Source organism: Molossus molossus, unplaced genomic scaffold (assembly GCF_014108415.1).
Source record: "Molossus molossus isolate mMolMol1 unplaced genomic scaffold, mMolMol1.p scaffold_m16_p_7, whole genome shotgun sequence".
Lineage (NCBI taxonomy): Eukaryota > Metazoa > Chordata > Mammalia > Chiroptera > Molossidae > Molossus > Molossus molossus.
Genome location: NW_023425401.1, coordinates 36,509,149 through 36,533,322, shown reverse-complemented (window position 1 = coordinate 36,533,322; position 24,174 = coordinate 36,509,149). Strand labels below are relative to the sequence as shown.

Here is a 24,174-nt window from a genome sequence, read left to right as displayed (position 1 = left end):
TTTTGCTATCCAGTAACCAGAGCTGTAATAAATACTTCAGGCTCTGACCATACTTTGTTCAAGAAAAATATTATGCTTTCTCCTTTGTTTATAGTACCTAATATTCCTCGGTAGTTTGAGATTTTTTGTATCAATTTCTCATTTATATTTTATGTGCTATTATCATGTTCCCATACACTTCGTGTATTTCCAAAGAATCATTGTCATAAGCAAGGGGTAGAAAGGTGAAAGGATTGTGGAAATGAACAGCCTTGGTGGTTAAGGAGGATTTTAAGACTGGAAGTGTGGTGCAGGGTCGCCTACTATGGCTGTGAACATTTCCCACTGCAGAGGGCCGGGGAGAGGGGAGGGAGCTGCCAGATTCATAGAATGCAATTCTCAGACCCTGATTTGTGTCCTGGAAATTTTTGCTAGAGACCACTCAACTCGTCAGTGAACTAACACCATTCTCGGGTCCTTCTTTCCCAGTTGATTTTCTATATCTTTTACCGTTTGGTTTTATTGTTGTTTTGTTTTGTTCATACTGCTTTGGTAAAGACAGAGACACTCTATGGTTTCCGCAATCAGTGTGCAAATTCCTCTGAGGCAGCTCATCTCAAAATGTTCCCATTCAAAATGTTAACTCCTGAGGCACACACTCCACACCCAACTGACAACGGCGTTTCCGACTGCTTTCAGGTAAACAGAGACTACCTTCCTCCGTCTCCTGGGGGCGCACCACAAAGCGCATGCGCTGTCCCTTGCAAGTACGTTTTACGGCGCATGCGGCTTTCCCGTGGGAACGTGCAGAGGTAAATAGCGTCAGTGCCCGGCGATGACGTAAAAAGGCCGCGCGGCGCTTACTTGGACACACCTGCTGCGGCCGTGAGCCTCTGCCGGTCGCAGTCATGGTGCGCTGCAGTTGCGTGTTCTTCAGAAAGGTCCGTGACTGGTGCCCCTCCGCCTGATGCCCGAGGGCCAGGTGCTTCTAGCCCCCCCGGGGGGCTCTGGTACTTCTTTTCCAACCTACCTTTTCTATTTGCGGAGTCTCTTTCCTGCTTTTTGCTACGAAGGTGTTCTTTCTGCCCCTCCCGGGGGTGTGTCTACCCGGCAAGGTTGGGATGGTTGTTGGGGGACAAGGTGTGAGATTTTTCTGGGGAATTGTATGCACGTGGGATGAAGAGCTGGGGTACCTGCCTGCCTTTAGACCTGTATTAACGGTATACATGGAGTGTAGGTTTGACTTTCTCTTTTGGCTCAAATGGAGTATTTTTCGTTTAAGTAATAATATCCGTAGTCTGTTTACATATACATTTTCCTTGAGTGCGTTGCTTTTAAGAGCTTTCTAAAGACGACTTTTTATCAGTAAATGAAAATATAATAATCGGCTTGCCTTGCAAGAAATTTAGGTCAGTTTTTGTATAGTGTCGATTTTAGAATAATTTCTGTAAAAAAACTTACAGTTGCTTCAAATTTAAAAGCCTCTTTGAGAGCCTTACTAGTGTTTTTTGAAACTAGCCGGCATCATAGTTTGGCCATTACCTTATTACTAATGATGAGATGGAGATGTTTCTTTTAAGTTTGGGTTCTAAATCTGACTCTGATCAATGTACAACGGTAAAAAATGCATAAGCTACTGCATTTTTTGTGGATAAGTTATTAAAGGCTACTTGTGTAACCTTACTGCCATAAAAAGTCACTTCCAATCAGTGTCGTTTGCAAAGGGAATCTATCTCTTCACTTATATGTGATGCATTTCTGATCTAGACATGTAGAACCAAAGTGTAAGTTCTTCAGACCCAGAGAAAAATACTCTGGTTGGCCCTCAAGTTTATCTTTTATATATTCCTCCCACCTTATTCTCTTACAACACTGTTTTAAGAATACATTTGCATACTTTATGAATCTCTGCACTTTGATTCTGTGCTATGACATCCACTGCAATATCAGATCTGGACTGCATCATAATCACCAAGAAAGCGTTTGCTAAATGTGCTTGCTTGACCTATCCTTGTCCTCTCCTCCAGAGTATATCAGAATGGTCAGGGGAGTATATATATTTTATAAAACGTTTCCAGATTTTTTTTTTTAATCCTCACTCAAGGACATTTTTCCATTTCTTTTCAGACAGAGTGGGAGGGAGGGAGAGAGAGAGAGACATCAGTATGAGAGAGACACATCAATTGGTTGCCTCCTGCATGACCCCGACCAAGGCGGGGGACCAAACTGCAATCGAGGCACATACCCTTGACCAGAATTGAACCTGAGACCCTTTGGTCCATGGGCCAATACTCCAACAGCTGAGCCAAACCGGCCAGGGCATCCAGATGTTTTTGATACAACTATCCTAGATGACTAACGATGTGAAGATTATTAATTTAAGAAATTACTTGGTAAGGAATCTTGATAGTCTAAGAGATTACTCCATAGGCTCTTTACCTGCTAGAAGGTGTTGATTTAGTGAAGGAAACAGAAGTAAACACTAAATGCAGTATAAGATTTCAGAAAGTGTACGAATAGAGGTGTAATCAAATTGCTAAGAGCTCGGCAAAGTGGATGGTAAGAGTTGATTAGAGGAATGAAGAAAGACATCAGCAAATACGACATTCAGGTGGGTTTATGATAGAAAAGAACAAATGGCATAAGTAGAGGAAAAGCATGAGCAGAGTGGCATGGAGATGTGGAAGTATAACATGTAGTACAGAGCAAAAAAGGAAGAGGACATAGGGGGCTGAATGAATGGAAATGAAACAGGATAGGTTAAGAGCTTTGAATATAGTACTGAGAGTTTTAGACTTTATTTCATAAACAGCAAAACACACAAAACATGAATGATTTTTGAGTAAGGGAGAAACATGATTAGAGATCCATTTTCGGAAAAATAGCTCAGGCAGCAAGATGAAGGGTGCATTGAGGAATGACTAGATGCTGAAAGACCAGTTAGGGGCTAATGTAATGGTTAAGTTACTAGGGCAGTTTGTACCAGGAAGGAAAGAGAGCTAGGGCTTTGGGGAAAAAAGCATGTATAGTCAAAGATTCCCGTATGCAGTCTCAATGAATAATAAACTATGATTCCATAATTTTAAAGATCATTGGAGGAACAGACTTTACCTAAGGAAAAGTTTGGTTTTGCCCTATTAACATATATTTGAGATGACAATTACCCTTTCAATACCCATGAACAAGTTACATATTTCAGGGGTTTCAAATATAAGTTAAATACAGATCTTGTTCTCAGTTGCTTTAGACTATTAGTTAAGCTTACATCCTGATGATGTCCAACAGACTGGACATAGAGAATATCTCACCTAGGTAATAGTTATTGGAACAGACCGAGATCACCCAGGGGAAACAGTCTAAATTGAAAAGTGGACCAGTATCAGAGACCTTGAGAATAAGTGGGACAACAATTGATAATTGAAAAAAAAAAAAAATTTAAGAGTTAAATGGAAAGAGGAGGTCAGATAGGAGATGAACTGAGAAAAGACTATAAATTTGGCATGCAGGAAGCCATTATTAACTTTTCGAGGCATTTTAAAGTGGCAACAAAGAACTAGACACGAGTTCTAAATAGGTAAGCACATTTGGTATACAAATGTTCTCTTTCTCTCCCTCTCTTTTTAAGTATGGAAACTTCATTGATAACCTAAGACTCTTCACCAGGGGAGGAAGTGGTGGAATGGGTTACCCTCGTTTAGGTGGAGAAGGTGGAAAAGGTGGTGACGTCTGGGTTGTAGCCCATAAAAAAATGACTTTAAAACAACTTAAAGACAAATATCCTCAGAAACGGTTTGTGGCTGGAGAAGGAGCAAACAGTCGGTGAGTATTTACTGAATAACTTTGATTTTATAAAAGTAGTTCCTCCTGGAAGAAAAAAAAGTTAAAAGATAAAAATGTATTTAGTAAATGTAATTAGTAATTTGAAGTTAATTATATCCTGTATTTGTAACTGAGCAAAAATCTACATTTGTCTCAGCTGTAGTAAAGATAAAAGATAGGTACTAAGAAATGTTTTGGAGCATTCAAATTTTTTATCCTTTTCTTCTCCCAATGTCTGTTTATATATGTTTTTCACTTCCTCTGTAGAAACAAAAGGATCCGAATTCCTACTGTTTTCTTCTTAAATTATCTTTAACAGTCTTTAAGAAACCTCTCTCAAATCTTAACCAAGCCACTCCACCCCATCACCACCAATAGTTCTGCCAGCATCTCAGGCAGTGCTGAAAATTTAGAACCTATTTCACTGATATATCTCCTGTATGTTTTCCCTTTTGCTTCTGTTTCATTCTTTCTGATAGCAAAACCTTTCCTTAATTTTTCATTAATGTTTGTTATTTTCTGTGGAACATATGTTGGCATCAAAATATGAGAAGAATTTTTTCTTTCAAAACACAGGCTATGCCCTGGCTGGTTTAGCTCAGCGGTTAGAACTTTGGTCCGTGGACCAGAGTCACAGGTTCGATTCCGGTCAAGGGCATGTATCTAGGTGGCAGTTCAATCCCCAGCCTTGGTTAGGGTCATGCGGGAGGCAACCAGTTGATGTGTCTCTTTCACATCGATGCTTTTCTTTCTCCCTCCCTCCCTCCCTCTCTATTTGAAAATCACTGGGAAAATATCCTCAGGTGAGGATTAAAAAAAAATGTATGCTATGATTCCTCAGGCCTGACTTATCTGTTATTCTGTAGGAGGTATTGGTTAATTGGCTAGACGTTATGTCCCTCTCTTCTTTTTTCTTCCCACAGAAGTGTTGATATATGTATTTTGAGCATTTTTGTTTTATGAATAGTCTGATTGTTACCATTTTAGCAATTTTTTTTTTTTTAATTCTCACCCGAGTCTATTTTTCTGTTTATCTTCAGATAGAGTGGGAGAGAGAGAAACATCGACATGAGAGGGACACATCGACTGGTTGCCTCCCACACAACCCCGGCCAGGGCTGGGGACAAACCGTAACTGATGTACATGCCCTTGGCCGGAATCGAACCTGCGACTCATTGGTCCGCGGGCCAACGCTCTACCGCTGAGCAAAACTGGCCGGGGCTGATTGATACCATTTTATAGGTCGAATGTTGAGAACCTTATATTTGTTAGAATTCAGTAATCGAATTTTTGCATACAGAATATTTTATTATTTTGATATTACCAGGTGGGAAATAACAGCAGTTTACATCCTAAAGTAAAATGTCTTAACATTTTATAATTTCCTTTGAAAAGTAAGGTTGCTATAATTCCAATTTTATTCTGTTTGCAGATCAGTGGTATACTAAAGATGGTATACAATATTTAAATGTTAAGAAAGATTTAAGTACAGTATAACATATTTCTTACTGGGGTTGTGTTTTGCATTTTTCAGTGTAGAGTGGTTTAAATCTAAAGGATTAATAGGAGCCAGCAAGGTAGAGCGGAGGAAATAGCATTGCAGGAAGGGTAATGTGAACAAAGGCCCAGTAATAGAAGACAAGTACCAGTACAAGACACTAAAAGAAGGCCAGTGTGGCTGGAATGTGGGAAACAGAGAGGCGTAGAGGAAGATGAGACTAGAAAGATAGGTACAGGCCAGACTTCCATTGAGACTGTCATTATTTATGAAATATTGCACTCTTCTCCAATTTGGTCTTCAGTCTCAGTCATCACCTTCAATCTGTTCTTTATCCAGTTATTCTTAGAGTTATTTTTCTAAAACGCCAACTTGTTAATGTCACTTGCCTATTTAAAATCCTTCCATGTTCCCTGTCACTCTAGGATAATCTTCAAACTCTCTAACACAGACTATCAGACTCTTCATGACCTGGACTACAGTGTCTTTATTTCACAACGTGCTACTCCACTTGTACCAGCGTTATGCTAGAAATAACTCTTATTTTTCCAAACAGCTTGTTCCCTCCTAATCCTCTGTGTGTATGTATGCGTGCACATAAATATACATATATATTCAGTTTGCCAACACCCTTTTCTGCCTTGACTGTCTGGCAAAGTCCTATTCCCCTTTTAAGACTTGGTTTAAGCACTACTTCCACAATATAGATAACTGAGTAAAATTTGAATTTCAGATGTCTAATAATGTGTACTAAAAATCAGACTGCTTTTGTTTGTCATGAAATCATCTCCCAGTAAATTGGTTTATGCTTGCTCAACTATGAAAATTATCAAATACTATTTCAACTATTTAAAAAGTTCTTTTTAAATTTAAGTGTTAATGTTTTTAATAAAATAGTATTTTATTATTATTTTTTTTCTTTATTGATTTTAGAGAGAGAGGGAGGGAGAAGTAGGGAGAGAGAAACATCAACGAGAGAGAACATCAATTGGCCGCCTCATGCATGCCCCCTTCTGGAGATCAGGCCCACAACCTGGACATATGCCCTGACCATGAATCGAACTGGTGACCTCTTGGTGCATGGGTTGACACTCAACCACTGAGCCACACTGGCTGAACTAATAAAATAGTATTTTAATAGAAAGTTCACGAATGGTAACAAATAAGAATGAAAATTAAATCTTGCCTCTGTATTCTAAAAATTGTGACATACATCCCAATAAGAGAAGTGTTCTGTTTACGTTTTTCTTTAGTTTATTTCTAATTCATCCATTTCTGTCAATCCAATTCATTCATTCAACTGATGTTAATTGGTATCCACTATGTACCAGTCACTGTACTAGATGCCTAGGATACAATGATGATCTAAACTAATATGTACCCTGCCATTCTGGAAGTTACTGTAGCGTAGTGGAGAGCAGACATTAATCAAACACATGAAAAATGGAAAATTATGACTGTGACACCTCATATGACTGAGAGCTTACACATGTATGTGGGTCTGGAAATTCTGACCTAATCATGGAGATCATGAATAAAAATATTTTATAAAAGGTCAACCACTATAATTCCAGAAATAATCAGTGTTAACCTTTTCTTGACTTTTCTGTGTGTATACACAGTTTGGGGGTACAAAAATGAGAGGACAGTATTTTGCAACCTCCTCATTTCACTTAACTTTTTCTCTGTGCCAGAAGATTGTTCAGAGTGGCTGCATAGTTAGTATTGGAAATAACATTATTTTGTCATTCATCTATTTTGATAATTATTGATTTTTTTACTGTTATATTCACAATGCAACACACATCCATGTGTATATAGTAGTTTACATGATTGTTCAGTTACTTTCTTTTAGGATAAATATCCAGAAGTGGATTTATTAGTTAGAAGTTTGTACCAATGTATTCTCTCATGAGCAGTTTGAGAGTTGCCAGATGAGCCCCCTATAATTAGAGTACTCTTGTCTGAGGTAATTTTTTAAAAAGCTTTGTTATTCAATTGATTTTTTTTTCTAGTTTATTTGTGTACATTTCGGGTGTACAGTGTATTAGTTCATTATGATTTGTGATGACTTTTGGTGGTTAGCTTGGTAACAGAAATCATTACTTAATATTATCTTTATTGGGATATGATAGTTTAAAATGTAAATAAATAACTAGGGATAATTTTATTTTTTCTCTAATATTTGGCCATTTAACATCTACATTAGAAGAGTTGGTTGCTAGTCTTCTTTATAGACCATTATCTTTGCTTGGCACATAAGCCATTTAATTTCATGGGTTTTCCTTGTTTTAACTTGGTTTTATTTTTCTGTAGGGTTAATGCACTAAAAGGCTCCAAAGGAAAAGACTGTGAAATTCCTGTACCTGTGGGTATTTCAGTAACTGATGAAAATGGTAAAATTATAGGTAAGTGTGCTATAGATTCTAAGGCTCTGAAAAAGGTGCACATTTTCTAAATTGTTTGGGAGCTGTGGGGAATAGCACCTCTTGAGTTCCAGGGTGTTTTTTTTTTTTAAACATTAACTATTTCAGCTGCTAATTTATGAAAGTACTTTTAAAAATAATATATAGCTCTTGTCTGTGTGGCTCAGTTGGTTGGGCATTATCCCGTGCACCGAAAGTTTACCAGTTTGATTCCTGGTCAGGGCACATACCTGGGTTGTGGGCTCGAACCCCAGTCCCAGTCAGGTTGCAAGCAGGAGGCAACCAGTTGATGTGTCTCTCTTACATCAATGTTTCTTTCTCTCTCTCTCTCCCTCTATCCCCCTCTCTCCATCTCTTCTTCTCCCTCTCTCCCTTCCCTCACTCCCTCCCTTCTCCTCTCTCTAAAAATCAGTGGAAAAAATATCCTCAGGTGAGGATGAAGAACAACAACAAAAAAAATATAAAGGTTGTTGAAAATTAACTGCTAGATTTAAGATTATTTTAAAGATAGAGTATTTACTTGGTTTTAAAACATATAAACTATTCTCTTTCAACTGCTTACAGAAGTGTTTTTCCAGGGTCAAGCTTTTTTTTTATCCTTGCTCAAGGATATTTTTCTATTTATCCTCAGACAGAGTGGGAAGGAGAGAGAGGGAGAGAAAGGCAGAGAGAGAAACATTGATGTGAGAGGGACACATCGACTGGTTGCCTCCCACACAACCCTGACAAGGGAGGACTGGGGATGAACCACAACCAAGGTACGTGCCCTTGGCTGGAATAGAACCCACAAGTCATTGGTCCGTGGGCTGACGCTGTACCGCTGAGCCAAACCGGCCAGGGCAATGTCAAGCTTTTAATCAAAACTTCTGTCCTCTATTTCTGAAAGAAAAATTCATTAATGATAAGCTCCACTTACTAATCTTGGCTCTGAGTATCTTTATCTCTCTTTTTAAGGAGAACTCAATAAAGAGAAAGACAGAATTTTGGTAGCTGAAGGAGGTCTTGGTGGTAAATTCTTTACAAATTTCTTACCATTGAAAGGCCAGAAACGAATAATTCACCTTGATCTAAAACTTATTGCTGACGTAGGCCTAGTGGGGTAAGTATCATTCATATCTTTTTTGTTCCTAATCCTCACCTGATTATCCTCAGATAGACTGGGAGGGAGGAAGGGGAGGAGGGAGGGAGGAAGAGAGAGAAACATTAATGTGAGAGAGACACATTGATTGGTTGCCCCCAACACGACCCTGACCAGGGCCCAGGATGAACTACCACCAAGGTACGTGCCCTTGGCTGGAATCGAACCCGAGACTCTTTGGTCTGTGGGCTGTTGCTCTAACCGCTGAGCAAAACCAGCCAGGGCTCATTAATATCTTTATTTTTATTCTTACACTTCCAGAGAGAGTTCATGAATAAAAAATAAACATAAATGGTAATTCAGGGACAGAATTATTTCTAGTTTATGAAATTTGTGCATAAACTAGAGAATTTGTGTACTTAGAGAATATGCTGTTAAATGAAGTTATTTTCACAATGTCAGCATTGCATTTCATATTTACTATTTATTTGATAAAGATCATAGCAATTGAGTAGTCTAGTGAAATGTTAGAAATGAATAAAGAAAAGATTAATTAAAAGTAGTAAAAGAAGGTAAAAGAAAGATACAAGATATTAAGGAATAAAATGAGAATCTGAACAAAGCACATTTTTAAATGTGTGTACAAGGAAGTAAAAAAAAGGGAAAAATGATTAAAATATTCTTATAAATCTTATCATTAATCAGATGGCTCAAGTCCAGTACAGACAATCTCAGCCATCAGACTTACAGCTATTGAGCACCAAGTTGGATCTTGCAATGACTGTTTCCCTATCCTTTACACTCTGCTTAGGATCTGTCCGTTCTCAGTACGGTAGACCACCTTACAGTGCTGTCCTCTTCCACCAGCTTCATTTTTTCATCAAACAGTGCTGTTTAGCTTTGGGTTTGCAGTGCTCCCACTCGGCCAACTAGAGAGAGAGACAGAACAAGATAGAGAGTAAATAAAGGAAGGGAAAACTTCAACTTTGTGACATATAAGTCTAGTTAAAATAAGTCTAGTTAAAATCCATCACTACACAGTTACAAATTTTTTTTCTTGTGATGAGAAATTTTAACCTTTACTCTTAGCAACTTTTAAATATATAATACAGTATTATCATATAGCATTATTTACTATAGTCACCATACTATATATTATATGGCCCATGACATATTTATGTTACAACTAGAAGTTTGTATCTTTTGACCCCCTTCACCCATTTTGCCCACCTCTACATTCCCACTTCTAGCAACCACTAAGACGTTCTGTCTCTGAGTTCATTTTTTTGTTTCTTTGTTTAGATTTTACATATGAATAAGATCATACAGTATTTGTTGTTCATTGTCTGACTTATTTCACTTAGCACAGTGCCCTCAAGGTGCATCTATGTTGTCAAAAGTGGCAATATTTCCTTTTTATGGTCGAATAATATTTCATCATATGTATATGTATATATATAATAAATGCCACATTTTCTTTATCCATTTATCTATCAGTCTAAGTGTCTATTGATAGATGAACAGATAAAGAAAATGTGGCGCATATATATATATATATATATATATATATACATACATGTACATATGATGTAAATAATGCTGCAGTGAACATAGGGGTGCATAAATCTTCTCAAATTAGTGTTCTTGTTTTCTTCAGGTAAATACTCAGAAGTGGAATTGCTGGACCATCTAGTAGTTTTATTTTCAATTTTTTTAGGAAATTCCATACTGGTTTCCATAATGGCTGCACCAATTTACATTTCTATTTGTACAATAAATTTAATGAAAATATCTGAATGAAATTTAGGAACTCCTCAGTTAAGAAACCCTCATTCCTAGTACTTTCTTTCATGCATTGTGGGCCTTTCCTGAGGGGAATTTTACAGTGCACCTTTGAAAGGAGTTTGCCTTACATAATTCAGTAGAAAAAGAAGGCCAACCAACTATGGATAGTCTTTCAGAAAAAAAAAAGGAAATCAAAACGGGATCTGATCAAGACTTTATATGTTACTACCAATTAATAGAAAATCCAGGGCAAAAGAGCATGTTATATGACATCATGAGGTGTCAGCAGACTATGGAAAAACTGTACAGGACAAATGACCCAGTTTTATAAAAAGTAAAATTACAAAGGGAGAATCAAGATGGAGGGGGAACTGTTACCAAAAGAAATCTAAGAGACCCTTCACATCAACCAGGTGTAATGCAGACCTTATTGGAGTCCTTATTCAAACAAACCAACTTTTTATTAAGTACTGAGAATATATTAATACTTGTTGAGCTATGTACTGGCTAAATGGGATTTATTACTCCTCTCTAGTATATATTTGAAAATGTCTGCATAAAATATTTATATATTTCTGATTGCCTAACCAGGGGCTCAGTGATTGAGTGTTGACCCATGCACCAAGAAGTCGCCGTTTTGATTCCTGGTCAGGGCACATGCCCAGGTTGTGAGCCAAATCCCGGGGTGGGGTGCATGCAGGAGGCTGCCAGTTGATGTTCTCTGTCATTGATGATTCCATCTCTCTCTCTTCCTCTCTAAAATAAAGAAAAAGTAAATAAGTAAGATGTTTCTGATTATTTTTAGCTCTGGCTGGGTGGCTCTGTAAGAGCATCGTCCCATACACCAAAATGTTGTGGGTTCAATTCCTAGTCAGGGCACATACCTCACTTACGGGTTCAATTCCTGGTTGGGGCACGTACAGAAAGCAACCCATCGATCCCCTCCCCACTTCCTCTCTCTGTCAAAATAAAATCAAGTTTTAAAAGTTTAATATAATATTGTTTAATATAAGTAATATTTAATCGGTGTTTGGCTAGAGATTATAAATTACAGGCATTTTAATTAGTTTCTGTTTGTTTTCCTATGCTTTACAAGTTGGTTTTTTTTTTTTTTGGAACGTGCCCTTAGCGGGAACCAAACCCAGGACTCTCTCTGGTCCTCAGACCAATGCTCCAACCGCTGAACCAAACCGACCAGGGCTTTACAAGTTTTTTTTTAAACATAATTTGAATTATTTATTCACAATATTCAAACATTTTCAGTGTCCAGCATGGATTTATCCTTACCTATTTCATAAGTACATTTTGTTCCTCAAGTTTTTCAAGATTATTTTAAATATATACTCTACTTTTAATCTCAGAAATATTCAAGACACTTGCTTCTTTAAATGTTAAGCATTCAGCCCTGGCCTGTTTGGCTCAGCGGTTGGAGCGTTGGCCTGCGGACTAGAGAGTCCTGGGGTCGGTTCCCGCTAGGGGCACATATCAAAAAAAAAACAAACAAACAAACATGTTAAGCATTCAGCCCTGGCCGGTTTGGCTCAGCAGTTGGAGCATTGGCTCTCGCCCCATTTGGGGTTGTGCAGGAGGCAGCTAATCAATGTTTCTCTCTTTCTCTCCCTCACTCCCTCTCTTCCACTCTCTCTGACAAAGCAATGGAAAAAATATTCTCCAGTGAGGATTAATTAAAAAACAAAAAAACTAATATTTGTTGCAATGTATAAATTAATTTTCTTGTTTCAGATTCCCCAATGCTGGAAAATCCTCTTTGCTAAGTCAAATTTCTCATGCAAAACCTGCAATTGCAGATTATGCATGTAAGTATAAGTTGTTATGTATTTCAATGTGTGGTGGTGAAGTTTTAAAGACTAATCTTTCTTTTAGTATGCATAAAATGACCACTCTGAGTGTAGCCTTATTTTGAAAACTCTTGGCAGAATATATGCATTTCCCATTAATGTTTGAAACCTCTCTAACCTTCAGCAAAGTTTCTAGTATGTGTTATTTTGTTGCATTTACTTTTCTGTTGCATAATCATTTATTTGGTTTAATTATGATTTTATGAGCACCTGTCCTTTATCAGGTACTGTGGTAAATACTAGGAAGGCAGAGTTGAATTCTTTCACTCATTGCTTCACTCACAGCAAATAGATTTTTCTTGGAACTGCGTGACAAAGACTGGTAAGCAGAAACATACTATTCTGACTTTTATTGAGCTTACAGACTAGTGGAGAAAGGCACATAGCTCATTAACGAATATAAGGAACTATAATACAGTTCTATGAAAGAGTGTAGGTGACTGCTTTAGACTTTTTTGTGGAAGTATGATGCTGGGGCTTAGGTTTGAAGAGTAAATATGAGGTAATCAGTGACATAGTTGAGGTGATGGGTCTTTTAGTCAGAGGAAATAGCATGTATACAAAGGCTCTTTGGTGGCAGGGAGTGGATTTGTGTATCTAGAGGACATGTGGTGAGGGAATCAAGGTGAGGCTGGAGATATAGGTAGAAACTGCATCATGTAGACCATGTAGGCTATATTTGATCTTTATATCCTTAAGATAGCCTTTTAAGCGAGGGATATAATGATTATATTTGCTTTAAAAAGATTTCTGCTTATAATACAGAAAATGGATTGGTGTGGGACATAGGTAGACCTGGGAAGAACAGTTAGTAGACTATTGCGATAGCAAAATGAGATATAATAGAAGCTTAAACTAAGAGTAGTAAATGAATATGATAGGATGGATATCTGCCATCATTAAACAAAAAGGTACAGAATGACATTAACCTGAAAAATAAAATTAAGCCATTCTAAAAATAGACTCTGATAAAGTAGAGTTCCTTTTGGACTTACTGCTTTAAATTACATGGCCAGTATTTATTATTATAATACAGGTATTCTTGAGAAGGAAAGAAGAATAAAAGAAAAAAGTCATAGGGCCCTGGCCGGGTTGGCTCAGCGGTTAGAGCATCGGCCTGCGGTCCAGAGAGACCTGGGTTTGGTTCCCGCTAAGGGCGCGTACCTCGGTTGCAGTTTGTCCCAGCCCTGGTTGGGTTGTGCAGGTGGCAACCACTCGATGTGTCCCTTTCACATCAATATTTCTCTCTTTCTCTCTCTCCCTCCCATTCTACCTGAACAAAATATGGAAAAATGTTCTCGGGTGAGGATAAAAAAAAAAGTCATAGGGAGGATGCTAGTGCAGGATTGGTGAGGATAACTAACTGAGAAAGGACTAGACCAAACCTAGTGATAGAAGACCAAACCTAGTGATAGAAACCTAAATTCTGACCCCCCACCCACCATGCTGCTTCAAGTGTGATAGAGGAACTTTAAGGCCCACTAATTAGATTAGACTATGCTTATTGTAAAAATCTGTGTTTCCAAGCATATTGTAAATAGCAAAGATAATTGTACCTTCTTTTTCAACAAATGAGAACATGATCTGAAATTGTTCACAGAAAATATATATTATTTATTTTATACATAATACTAAGACAGTTTTAAGAGTACCAGCCTTTATTCTAGCCCTAATTTATTATTGCTGTTTTTCTTTCAGTTACAACATTAAAGCCTGAACTTGGAAAGATTATGTATAAAGATTTCAAACAGGTGGGTACTTTTAAAGTAAGTCACTTGAAAAAAATAAGTAAATAAAGTAACACACTTGGTTAGAAGTGAAAGTACTTGCTTTTGGCACTTGGACTTTATATTTGACTATTTCTGTCGTGTTGGGGGTGGGAGGGATAGTTGCGAGATTTGGTTTTTAATAAGTGAAACTGTGATCAAATCAGTAATGAGCACCATCATAGTAAAATATTGTATATGAATGTAACTTTTAAAATTAGGTATTACTATTTTGATCCCCTTTACCCTTTACTACCTCTTATACCCCCCTTTCCCTCTGGTAGCCACCATATTGATATCTGTGTCTATGAGTTTTTGTTTGTTTATTTTTCTTGTTTGTTAATTTGTTGCTCTCAGTTTTATATCCCATACATGATTTCACTCATATGTGGGATTTCACTCATATGTGAGCATGTAACTTCTTTTTTTTGTACTTGCCCCTAGTGGGAACCAAACCTGGGACTCTCTGGTCCCCAGAGGCTGGCGCTCCAACCGCTGAGCCAAACCGGCCAGGGGGAGAATTTAACTTCTTGTTCTTTGAGAAGTTAAGTCTAGTTTATCATTACAACATTGTATCTTCATTTTTCTTTTATTGTTTTTTTATCCTCACTGGAAGCTATGTTTCTATTGATTTTTTTTTTTTTTTTTTTTTTTGGAGAGATCAAGGGGGGGAGAGAGAGAGAGAAATGTCAGTGTGAGAGAGAAATACTGATCGGTTGTCTCTGACCGGAGATTAAACCTGTGCCCTGATCAGGAACTGAACCCAAAACCTTTTAGTGTGGGAAGACACTTCAACCAACTGAGCCACACCAGCCAAGGCCGCTTCTTTATTTTCTTAATCTCTGTTTTTTCTCATTGCAAATTCATATTTACTTCCATATTTGATTATTAATTTTTACTAACTAAAAACATTTTCTAAAGTCCATGGAAATGATTTTATTTCAACTTTCTCTTTAGAAAAATTTTAATTGAAAGGGATTCTGGCCTTGTCTAACTTAGAACTATTTTTCTTTAATAAGGAAAAACTGTAGATATTTTTAGTAATTAGACTAAAACAAAAATATGTAATGTGCAGTCAGCAATCATGTTCATTGGGATTTACCCATATGAGTTGAAAACTTATGTCTAAATAAAAACCTGCACACACATGTTTTGTAGCATCTTTGTTGGTAATTGCCAACATTTTGAATCAACCAAGTTGTCCTTCAGTAGATGAATGGGTAAAACTGTGGTACATCCAGAAAATGGAATATTATTCAGCACTAAACAGAAATGTGCTACAAGTTATGAAGACACAGAGGAATCTTAAATGCCTATTAACTGAGTGGAAGAAGCCAGCCTGAAAAGGTTGCGTACTGTATGACTCCAACTATATGAGATTCTGGAAAAAGGCAAAACTATAGAAATAGCAAAAAAAAAAAAAAAATCAGTGGTTGCTGAGGATGAGGGGAAAGGAAGGGATAAACAGGTAGGGCACAAAAGATATTTAGGACAGTGAAACATCTCTGTACGATGCTATAATGGTGGGTGGGTGTCATACATTTGTCAAAACGCATAGAATGTACAACACCAAGATTGAACCTGAATGGACTTTTGATGATGATGTATCAATGTAGTTTTATATAATCCATTGACACAATTCAAAAGAAATAAGATTTGTATTCATTTACAACTAGCATAATAGTAAAAAATTAATAAAATTTCAACAATTATTTATAATAAATAATAAGTAAATTTAGCCCTCGCTGGTTTGGCTCAGTGGTCAGAGCATCAACCCGCAGACCAGAGAGTCATGGGTTTGATTCCAGTCAAAGGATCGTACCTCAGTTGCAGTTCGTCCCCAGCCCTGATTGGGATCGCATGGGAGGCAACTAATTGATGTGTCTCTCTCACATTGATGTCTCTCTCTCTCTCTCTCTACCCTTCCCTCCCACTCTATCTGAAAATAAATGGAAAAATATCCTCGGGTAAAGATTAAAAAATAAATTTATAAATACAAGGTAATATGAATATAGCAAACTATTTATTTTTTGTTAATCCTCACCCAAGGATATTTTTCCAATGATTTTTAGATAGAGTGGAAGGGAAGGAGGGAGAGTGGGGGAGAGAGAGAGGGAGAGGGAGGGAAAGAGAAAGATACATCGATTGGTAGCCTCCAGCACCACCCCAGCCAGCGCTGGGGATTGAACCTGCAACCCAGGTACGTGCCTTTGACAGGGAATTGAACTGCAACCCTTTGGTCCAAGGGCCAACGCTCTTAACTGCTGAGCCAAACCGGCCATGGCAGCAAACAGTACTTAGAGGAAAGGAGATCATTGTAATTTTTTTTTTTTAATCCTCACCTGAGGACATTTTTCCATTTTTTGTTCAGATAGAGTGGGGAGAAAGAGAGAGATGTGAAAGGGACACATCAAGTGGTTGCCACCCGTACGACCCAACCAGGGCTGGGGACCAACTGTAACCGAGGTACATGCCATTAGCGGGAACCGAACCTGGGTCTCTCTGGACCGCAGGCTGATGCTCTACCACTGAGCCAAACCGGCCAGGGCAGATCACTGTAATTTTACAATGGAGGAAAATTAGTAAAGAACCTTCAAACAGAATTTCAGGACATGAGACCTCTGTAGTGTGCGCTGCTTTGTCACACACATCTTTTAAAACTCTGAAAGCTTTCTTCACATGAGCAGTGTGTGTAAGCAATGCTTCCCACTCCTTATTGCTCATCAGAATTATTTGGGTGACTTAAGAATAACAATGATAAAAGAAGCCTGTGCCCCAGAAATTTCAAACCAAATCTCTTCGGTGTAAGGCCTGGGCATCTGTAGTTTATAAAAATGATCATGATGCACAGTGAGGTTTGAAAACCACAATTGTAGAATAATGGTTAATAACGCTTATCTTTTCCAAAGGAATATAAGAACACTGTAATCTTTACTTTTAAAGAATGATCTATAGTTCTCTTCATAGAATAAACAGAAAAGGAACATTAACTACATATAGAATTTAAACTTAACACTATAGAGTGTACTAAGTAAATGTCAGCCGAATTAATGTCCTTGAACACTTAAGAATTCAGAAAGTTGAAATTCTATAGAAAGTTTATATTAAACAGTATTTATGGAATTCTTACTAGAATTTTGTGATTAATAATTGTTAAACTATTTCCTAAAGTTCTAGATTGTTAGATTAATAATTAAAAATGAGACTCTAATTTCTGATAACAAAGGATTTGATTCTTAATACATTTATTTTGTTGTAATACATTTTTTTTTCATCTTGGCTTTAGAAAGATGTAGTTGTAATCATAAATCAGGAGCTGTTTATACTTGAAATACCATGAAAAATTTTGAAAGTAATGGTTCTTATGGTTTTCATGTCTTTTTTTCTTTTATCAAACCATTTAACTTTGTATTAGATATTAGTAGCTGACCTTCCTGGTTTAATAGAAGGAGCACATGTGAACAAAGGAATGGGCCACAAATTCCTCAAGCATATAGAAAGAACTACACAACTACTGTTTGTTGTAAGTCACCTATATCAATGCAGTATTCAACTGAATGTAAAAATCAATCAATTTAGTTTTCTTAGAATTTTTTTATAATAAATTTAAAGACAAAGTGGTAGCATATGTGACTCCACTAAGTCTATTTAAACGAGGGTCAAATATTATAAGCAATCTTTGTTTATAATGTGGGGGTGGAAATAGCATTATTTACTGTATCAGATGTAAGTTTGGCCATACTTGTCAAGGTTTAATTCTTTAATTCCTTAAGATTTTCAACGTATCATAGAGTGTCTTTTTCCTACTTTATTGGTGGTGCTAGAGTTATACAGCTGACCCTTGGACAACATGGGTTTGAACTGTGCAGGTCCACTTATACGTGGATTTTGTTCAGTAAATACCTGTACCATTTTCTATCCATAGTGCTGCTGATGTGGAGGGCTGACTATATGCATTGATCTACGCCATTTTATATACAAGACTTGAGCCTCCACAGATTTTGGTATCCTTGCAGGGGTCCTGGAACTAATTCCCTGTGAATACTAAGGGGCTGTAGTTAAGTTATGGGGAAGGCCAAACGTATACACTGATTTTCAACTGTGCAGGGTGGGGTAGGTGTTAGTACCTATGACGCCCAAGGTGTTCAGGGGTCAGCTGTTTATCAGATTGTCTATATTAGTTTAATTGTTATTTATACTAGTTTTTCATTTTATTAATGGTTGTGATTTTATCCGAATAATTATAGTTATCTTGATACTTCATTTTCTCTTATTTTTTTTTTATCCTCACCTGAGGACATTTTTTCGATATTCAGATAGAGTGGGAGGGAGAGAGAGAGAGAGAAACATCGACGTGAAAGGGACACATTGAGTGGTTGCCACCCACACGACCCAACCAGGGCCGGAGACAAACTGCAACCAAGGTACCTGCCCTTAGCAGGAACTGAACCCAGGTCTCTCCAGACCAGAGGCCGATGCTCCAACTGCTGAGCCAAACTGGCCAGGGCTCTCTTACTTATTTTTAATTACTAAATTACCAATAGAGTATAGATTGAAAATTATTTTTAGGTTGAGAGAATAAAACATTTCAAAACAGAAATGTATTATCTTGTTAAAGGCCATCTCTTTTCCTCTTACTTTCCCTCAGGTTGATGTCTCTGGATTTCAGCTTTCTTCTCGAACTCAATACAGAACTGCCTTTGAAACCATAATACTGCTCACAAAAGTAGGTTTTCTGTTTCTATTTTACTGCGTTCTGCATCTAGTCTAATATGCAGGCACATAAGACTATCTGAAAAAACAAATAATTACAATAAATATGTATTCCATCTCTATGCTTTGAAGCTTCGATGTTAATATCTAAATTTGCTGTCTCCAGTTCTTCAATATTAGCCTGATCCTCAAACAATTGCTACCAGTAAAACCCTCCTTTTTGCATACTTCTCAAATTTTATCTGGCTTGAACTTTTCTTCTTACTTCTTAGACTACCTCTCTCTTTTATGCTCTTTCCTATTTATTTATTTGTTAGTCCTCACCTGAGGATATTTTTTCCATTGATTTTTCTGAAAGAGAGTGGAAGGGAGGGAGGTGGGGGAGAGAGAGAGAGAGAGAGACAGAGAGAAACATTGATGTGAGAAGAGACACATCAGTTGGTTGCCTCCCACAACCCCAACCAGGGCAGGGGCCCTTGCTCTAACCACTGAGAAAAACTGACCAGGACTCCTTTTTATTCTTTAAATAGCATTCAGTTAAGTAAATATACTGATGACTGCCAAATCTGTATCTGATACCCAGATCTTTCAGTTAAGCATTAGACCAGCTGCTTCTTGGACATCTTTGATTGGATATCCCATTAACTTCTCAAACTTTTTATGTATAAAACTGACCTTTTTTTTTTTTTTTTAAACTCTTTAGCTTCCTCCAGAACTGTACTGAGTATGTAAACGGGAACTGTGGGTGGTGGTCTTGTTTCTATCTTTTTTACCACCTGTATCAAGCCCTGTCAGTTTTACATCCTAATCTGCTGAAATTCATCTGCTTGTCTTCATCCACATTGTTTTAATCATCAACCCCTCTCATTAGAATGTTGTAAGTCCTTCCTATCTGGTCTCCTTGCTTCCAGTCCCATTTCTCTACAGTATTTTTTTATGTGGCATCTAGAGTGAGCTTTGTAAAAGAACTAAGCTGATACTCGTTTCCTGCTTAAAACACTTGGAAGGTGCCCCATTGTTATTAGGTTAAAATCTAACCTGAGCATGATTTGTGAGGTCTGGCAAAGTTGGGTTCCTACCTAGCAGTCCATCTCTTTCTCCCTGCCCCTCTTTCATTCTATATCCAGCCCTGTGATTTCTGTCTAGCATTTTTTGATCTTTCTTATCTCCAGGACTTTGTATATCCTATTTCCTTTGCCACTTTTTACTATTATGAATAATACTGTTGTAAATATTTGTGTACAGATATTTGCATGGACATGTTTTTATTTCTGTTGAGTATGTACCTAGGAGTGGAATTGAATTGCCAGATGACATGGTAACTCTGTGTTTAACATTTTGAGGAACTGCCAAACTGTTTTCCAACGTGACTGTACTGTTGCACCAGTTTACAATTCTACTCACAGTGTGTGAGGTTTCCACTTTTTCCACTTAATGTCTGCACTTGTTATTGTCTATCTTTTTATTTTAGCCACCCTAGTAGGAATGAAGTGGAATTTCATTATGGTTTTGATTTATATTTCTCTAGTGACTGATGATGTTGATTGTCTTTTCATGTGTTTATTAGCCTTTTGTTGTCTTTGGAGAAATCCCTCTTCAGATTCTTGGTGCATATTATAATTGGGGTTATTTGTCTTTTTATTGTTGAGTTGAAGCGAGCCTTATAGTTTGGATACAAGTCCTTTATCAAATCCATGATTTGCAAATATTTTCTCCTATTCTGCCTTTTTAGTTTCTTTATGATATGTTTTGAAACACAGAATTTTAAATTTTAATTAAGTTTCATTTGTCTATTTTTTTTTTTCTTTCGCTTAATGCTTCTTGGTGTCAAAGCTAAAAAACTATTGCCTAATCTACAGTCATGAAGACTTACTTCTATTCACTTCAAATTTTATTTGTGTGCTTCATAGAAGTCCAGATATTTGTATTTGGCTCGAGGCACAAATCACAGCTCTCTCTGGGTTGCCGTGTGAGCTAAAATAAATTAACACATGACCTAACTATTAAACATTTTCTGACTTTCCTTTGTTAATCAGTTTTGTGGTTGTTGGGATTTATTGCATTTCAGAGATGTGACTGGGCTGTAGATTACCTAGGCCTATAAGGTAAAGAAAGATATTACCAAAGAAGTCATCTATATAGATATTTTAATAAAATTATTTGGTCTTTTGTTTTTTTTATTTAAAGGAGTTGGAGTTGTACAATGAGGAACTCCAGGCAAAGCCTGCGCTCCTGGCAGTAAATAAAATGGACTTGCCAGATGCCCAAAATAAATTCCATCAACTGATGAACCAACTCCAGAATCCTAAAGGTAAAACTGATTCATTCATTTAATGCCAGTTTAATGAATACCTAATATGTGCAGAGTGCACTAAGTGATATAATCAGTGGAAAAGAAAACGAACAGTTGCTACTCTTAAAAAAGTATGTTTGAAGAAAGACCCCATACCACATGAAACATTTAAATAACATTGTAATGTAATACCAAGTTTCAGAATGTGTAATATAAGTAGTGAGAGGAGACAGAAAAAAAAAAAGATAATTTGAGCTGAAAACGCCAGGCTCATGAAGAAGTAAAACATAAACTGGGTCCTTAATATGTTAATGGGGTTTGGATTAGAAGAGGGAAAAAATCAGCATCTACCTGTAAAGTCTTTCACTTGAACATATTTCACAGTTCCTAGAACTTTATTCTCCTAATACATCATAAATTTAAAAACAGCTAATAGTTCTAAAGAGGTGTGTGTCTTTGTAATGTCAGCTCTATGGGTCTTTGAACAACACTAATCTTCTGAAAAGAACTTGTGCACATGTCTGTGTATGTGTAACACAGAAAAACAGATACTGTTACTCCAGAAGGATTTGTTTGTTTGAAATTTGTTTCTAAATGGACCACTTTATGTAAAAGAACTTAAAAGGACTCTCCACTGTCTTGAATATTGAACTTTGTAGAACTCTCTATCATACAGTGATGAAGCTTTCATTTTTCTAGAGAAGAAGACCTCTTCACAAATGAGGAAAAGTAGAGTGGATAGCAAGTGGTTAACATGTTTTTGAATAGTACTGATTTTTCTGTTTCTATCCTTAGGATAAAAATTGCGGAAAATAAGTTATTAGGACTAGCAGACAGCACCAGAAGATTCTTTCTCCCTTCAAAAATATTCCCCTGGTGTAATTTACATATTGGGGCTATCCTTGAGTTAGTAAGTTACTTTTGGGATATAAATATTTCCTGAAATTAGTAAATAGTCTTTATTCCTTAATGTCATTTGCTTTATGAGATTATTAGATCTGTTTGCTCATTAGTCTTGCAGAAAAGGGCATTTTCAGAGGAGGTACCAGAAGGGAGGGTAACTCAAGAGTTGATGGCTGTTTTGGACCATCATAAAAGAAAATATAGCCCTGGCCATTGTGTCTCAGTTGATTGGGCATTGTTCCGTGCACCAAAAGGTTGCCAGTTCGATTCCTGGTCATGGCACATGTCTGGGTTGTGGGCTCAAGGCCCAGTGGGGTGGGGTGTAGGAGGCAGCTGATCAATGTTTCACTCTCATATCGATGTTTTCTTCTCTCCCTCTCCCTTCCTCTCTCTAAAAATATAAAAATAAAACAAAATATTGTCCCCTCAGTGATAATTCCTGCATTAACCTTTCTAAACCTCTTGGAGGCAAATGAATCTTGGAATCCAAGCTCCATGTTGGTTTGTCCATTATCTCTCAGTACAGCCTTTGCAGTTTCATATCAGTATTAACCCATCCATTGTATTTCCTCTTCCCATTGCCTTGGTGGCAGGGGAAAGGAAAAAGTAATGTAACAGTTCTCAGGCCCCGTGGAGTGATAGAGTAGACTCATCTGAAAGTACCTCCCCTTGAACCACCCCCACACCCATCTCAGTGTTAGTAGGGCTCCTGTACCATTGCCTATACTTCAGGGCGTTAAAGGCCACTTGTGTACTGAGGCAAACTAGAGTAACCCAAATCACAGATGATGTTATTTTTATAAAAAGATTGTTTTAGCCTGGCTGGTGTGGCTCAGTGGGTTGAGCTTCATCCCATGGACTGAGAGGTCCAGGTTAGATTCCCGGTCAGGGCACATGCCCGGGTTGCAGACTCAATCCCCAGTAGCGGGTGTGCAGGAGGCAACCGATTGATGTTGATATTTCTGTTTCTAAAAAAAAATCAATAAAAACATATTTTTAAAAAGAAAAAAAAGGTCCTTTCAGAGAATCTATGTTGTCTCACTTTATCGAACCCACCCCCAAAAGCAACTTGCTTCTGTAAGTAAATCATCTTCTGTGATTCTTTTATCTATATTTAATTTAATATCTTTATCCAACAAATATTTACTAAGCCTCTATCATGTCCCAAGAACTTTACCATTGTCACTAGTTAAAAAAAACAAGCATTCTGAGAGCTTATTATGAGAGAGAAGGAAAAAAGAGAATTAAAAATGCAAGTTTTTGCCCTGGCCGGTTTGGCTCAGCGGTTAGAGCGTCCGCCTGCGGTCCGGAGAGACCCGGGTTCGGTTCCCGCTAAGGGCACGTACCTCGGTTGCAGTTTGACCCCGGCCCTGGTTGGTCGTGCGGGTGGCAGCCACTCGATGTGTCCCTTTCACATCGATGTTTCCTTCTCTCTCTCTTCCTCTCTCTCCCTCCCACTCTGTCTGTGCAAAGGATGGAAAAATGTCCTCGGATGAGGATAAAAAAAAAAAATGCAAGTTTTTGGTTCCTTGGTTCACAAATCAAACCTTTAACATAGTTTTAACTTACTTTCAAAAACAATGAAAATCATCATAGTGTTGTTTTTGTTTCAGATTTTCTGCATTTATTTGAAAAGAACATGATTCCAGAGAGGATAATGGAGTTTGAACATATCATCCCCATCTCTGCAATCACAGGAGAAGGAATTGACGAATTAAAGAACTGTATAAGGAAATCTCTGAACCAAGAAAATGATGCATATCATAAGAAACAGTTGCTTAATTTACAGATTTCCAATACATCTCACAGGGAGCCACTATTTCAGAATGCTCTTGCTAGTTCCAGAATGGATACAATTTAAATTTGTAATAAATTGTATTCATTTGAAATTGTGTTCATTTGAAAGCTTTTTCACAGACATGTATATTTTAGAATGTTAGTTATTACTAACCTTCTGATATATACGCCATTGTTTGAGAACCATATATTTTTAAGTTGTTTATAGTTAAATGTATCAACAGTAAAAATAATTGAGAGCTAAAAATGACAGTTTAT

At 37.3% G+C, this 24,174-nt stretch overlaps 1 protein-coding gene across 1 annotated transcript; it reads left to right on the top strand.

Moving 5' to 3' along the window:
• The first annotated feature begins 866 nt into the window (after nt 1-866).
• Nucleotides 867-24,174, top strand: GTPBP10 (GTP binding protein 10). The gene is made up of 10 exons (XM_036246863.1): nt 867-920; nt 3,605-3,798; nt 7,613-7,704; nt 8,677-8,821; nt 12,329-12,402; nt 14,143-14,195; nt 17,626-17,733; nt 18,859-18,936; nt 21,111-21,234; nt 23,733-24,174. The coding sequence occupies exons 1-10, from the start codon at nt 888-890 to the stop codon at nt 23,978-23,980; spliced, it is 1,149 nt and encodes a 382-aa protein (XP_036102756.1). The 5' UTR covers nt 867-887; the 3' UTR covers nt 23,981-24,174.

Bases quoted from the DNA above. Each gene is read 5' to 3' on its own strand.
- GTPBP10 (XM_036246863.1), top strand. From the start codon at position 888: ATGGTGCGCTGCAGTTGCGTGTTCTTCAGAAAG. The intron at 921-3,604 runs GTCCGTGACTGG...TCTCTTTTTAAG, and splicing joins GTTGCGTGTTCTTCAGAAAG to TATGGAAACTTCATTGATAA. The intron at 12,403-14,142 runs GTAAGTATAAGT...TTTTTCTTTCAG, and splicing joins TGCAATTGCAGATTATGCAT to TTACAACATTAAAGCCTGAA.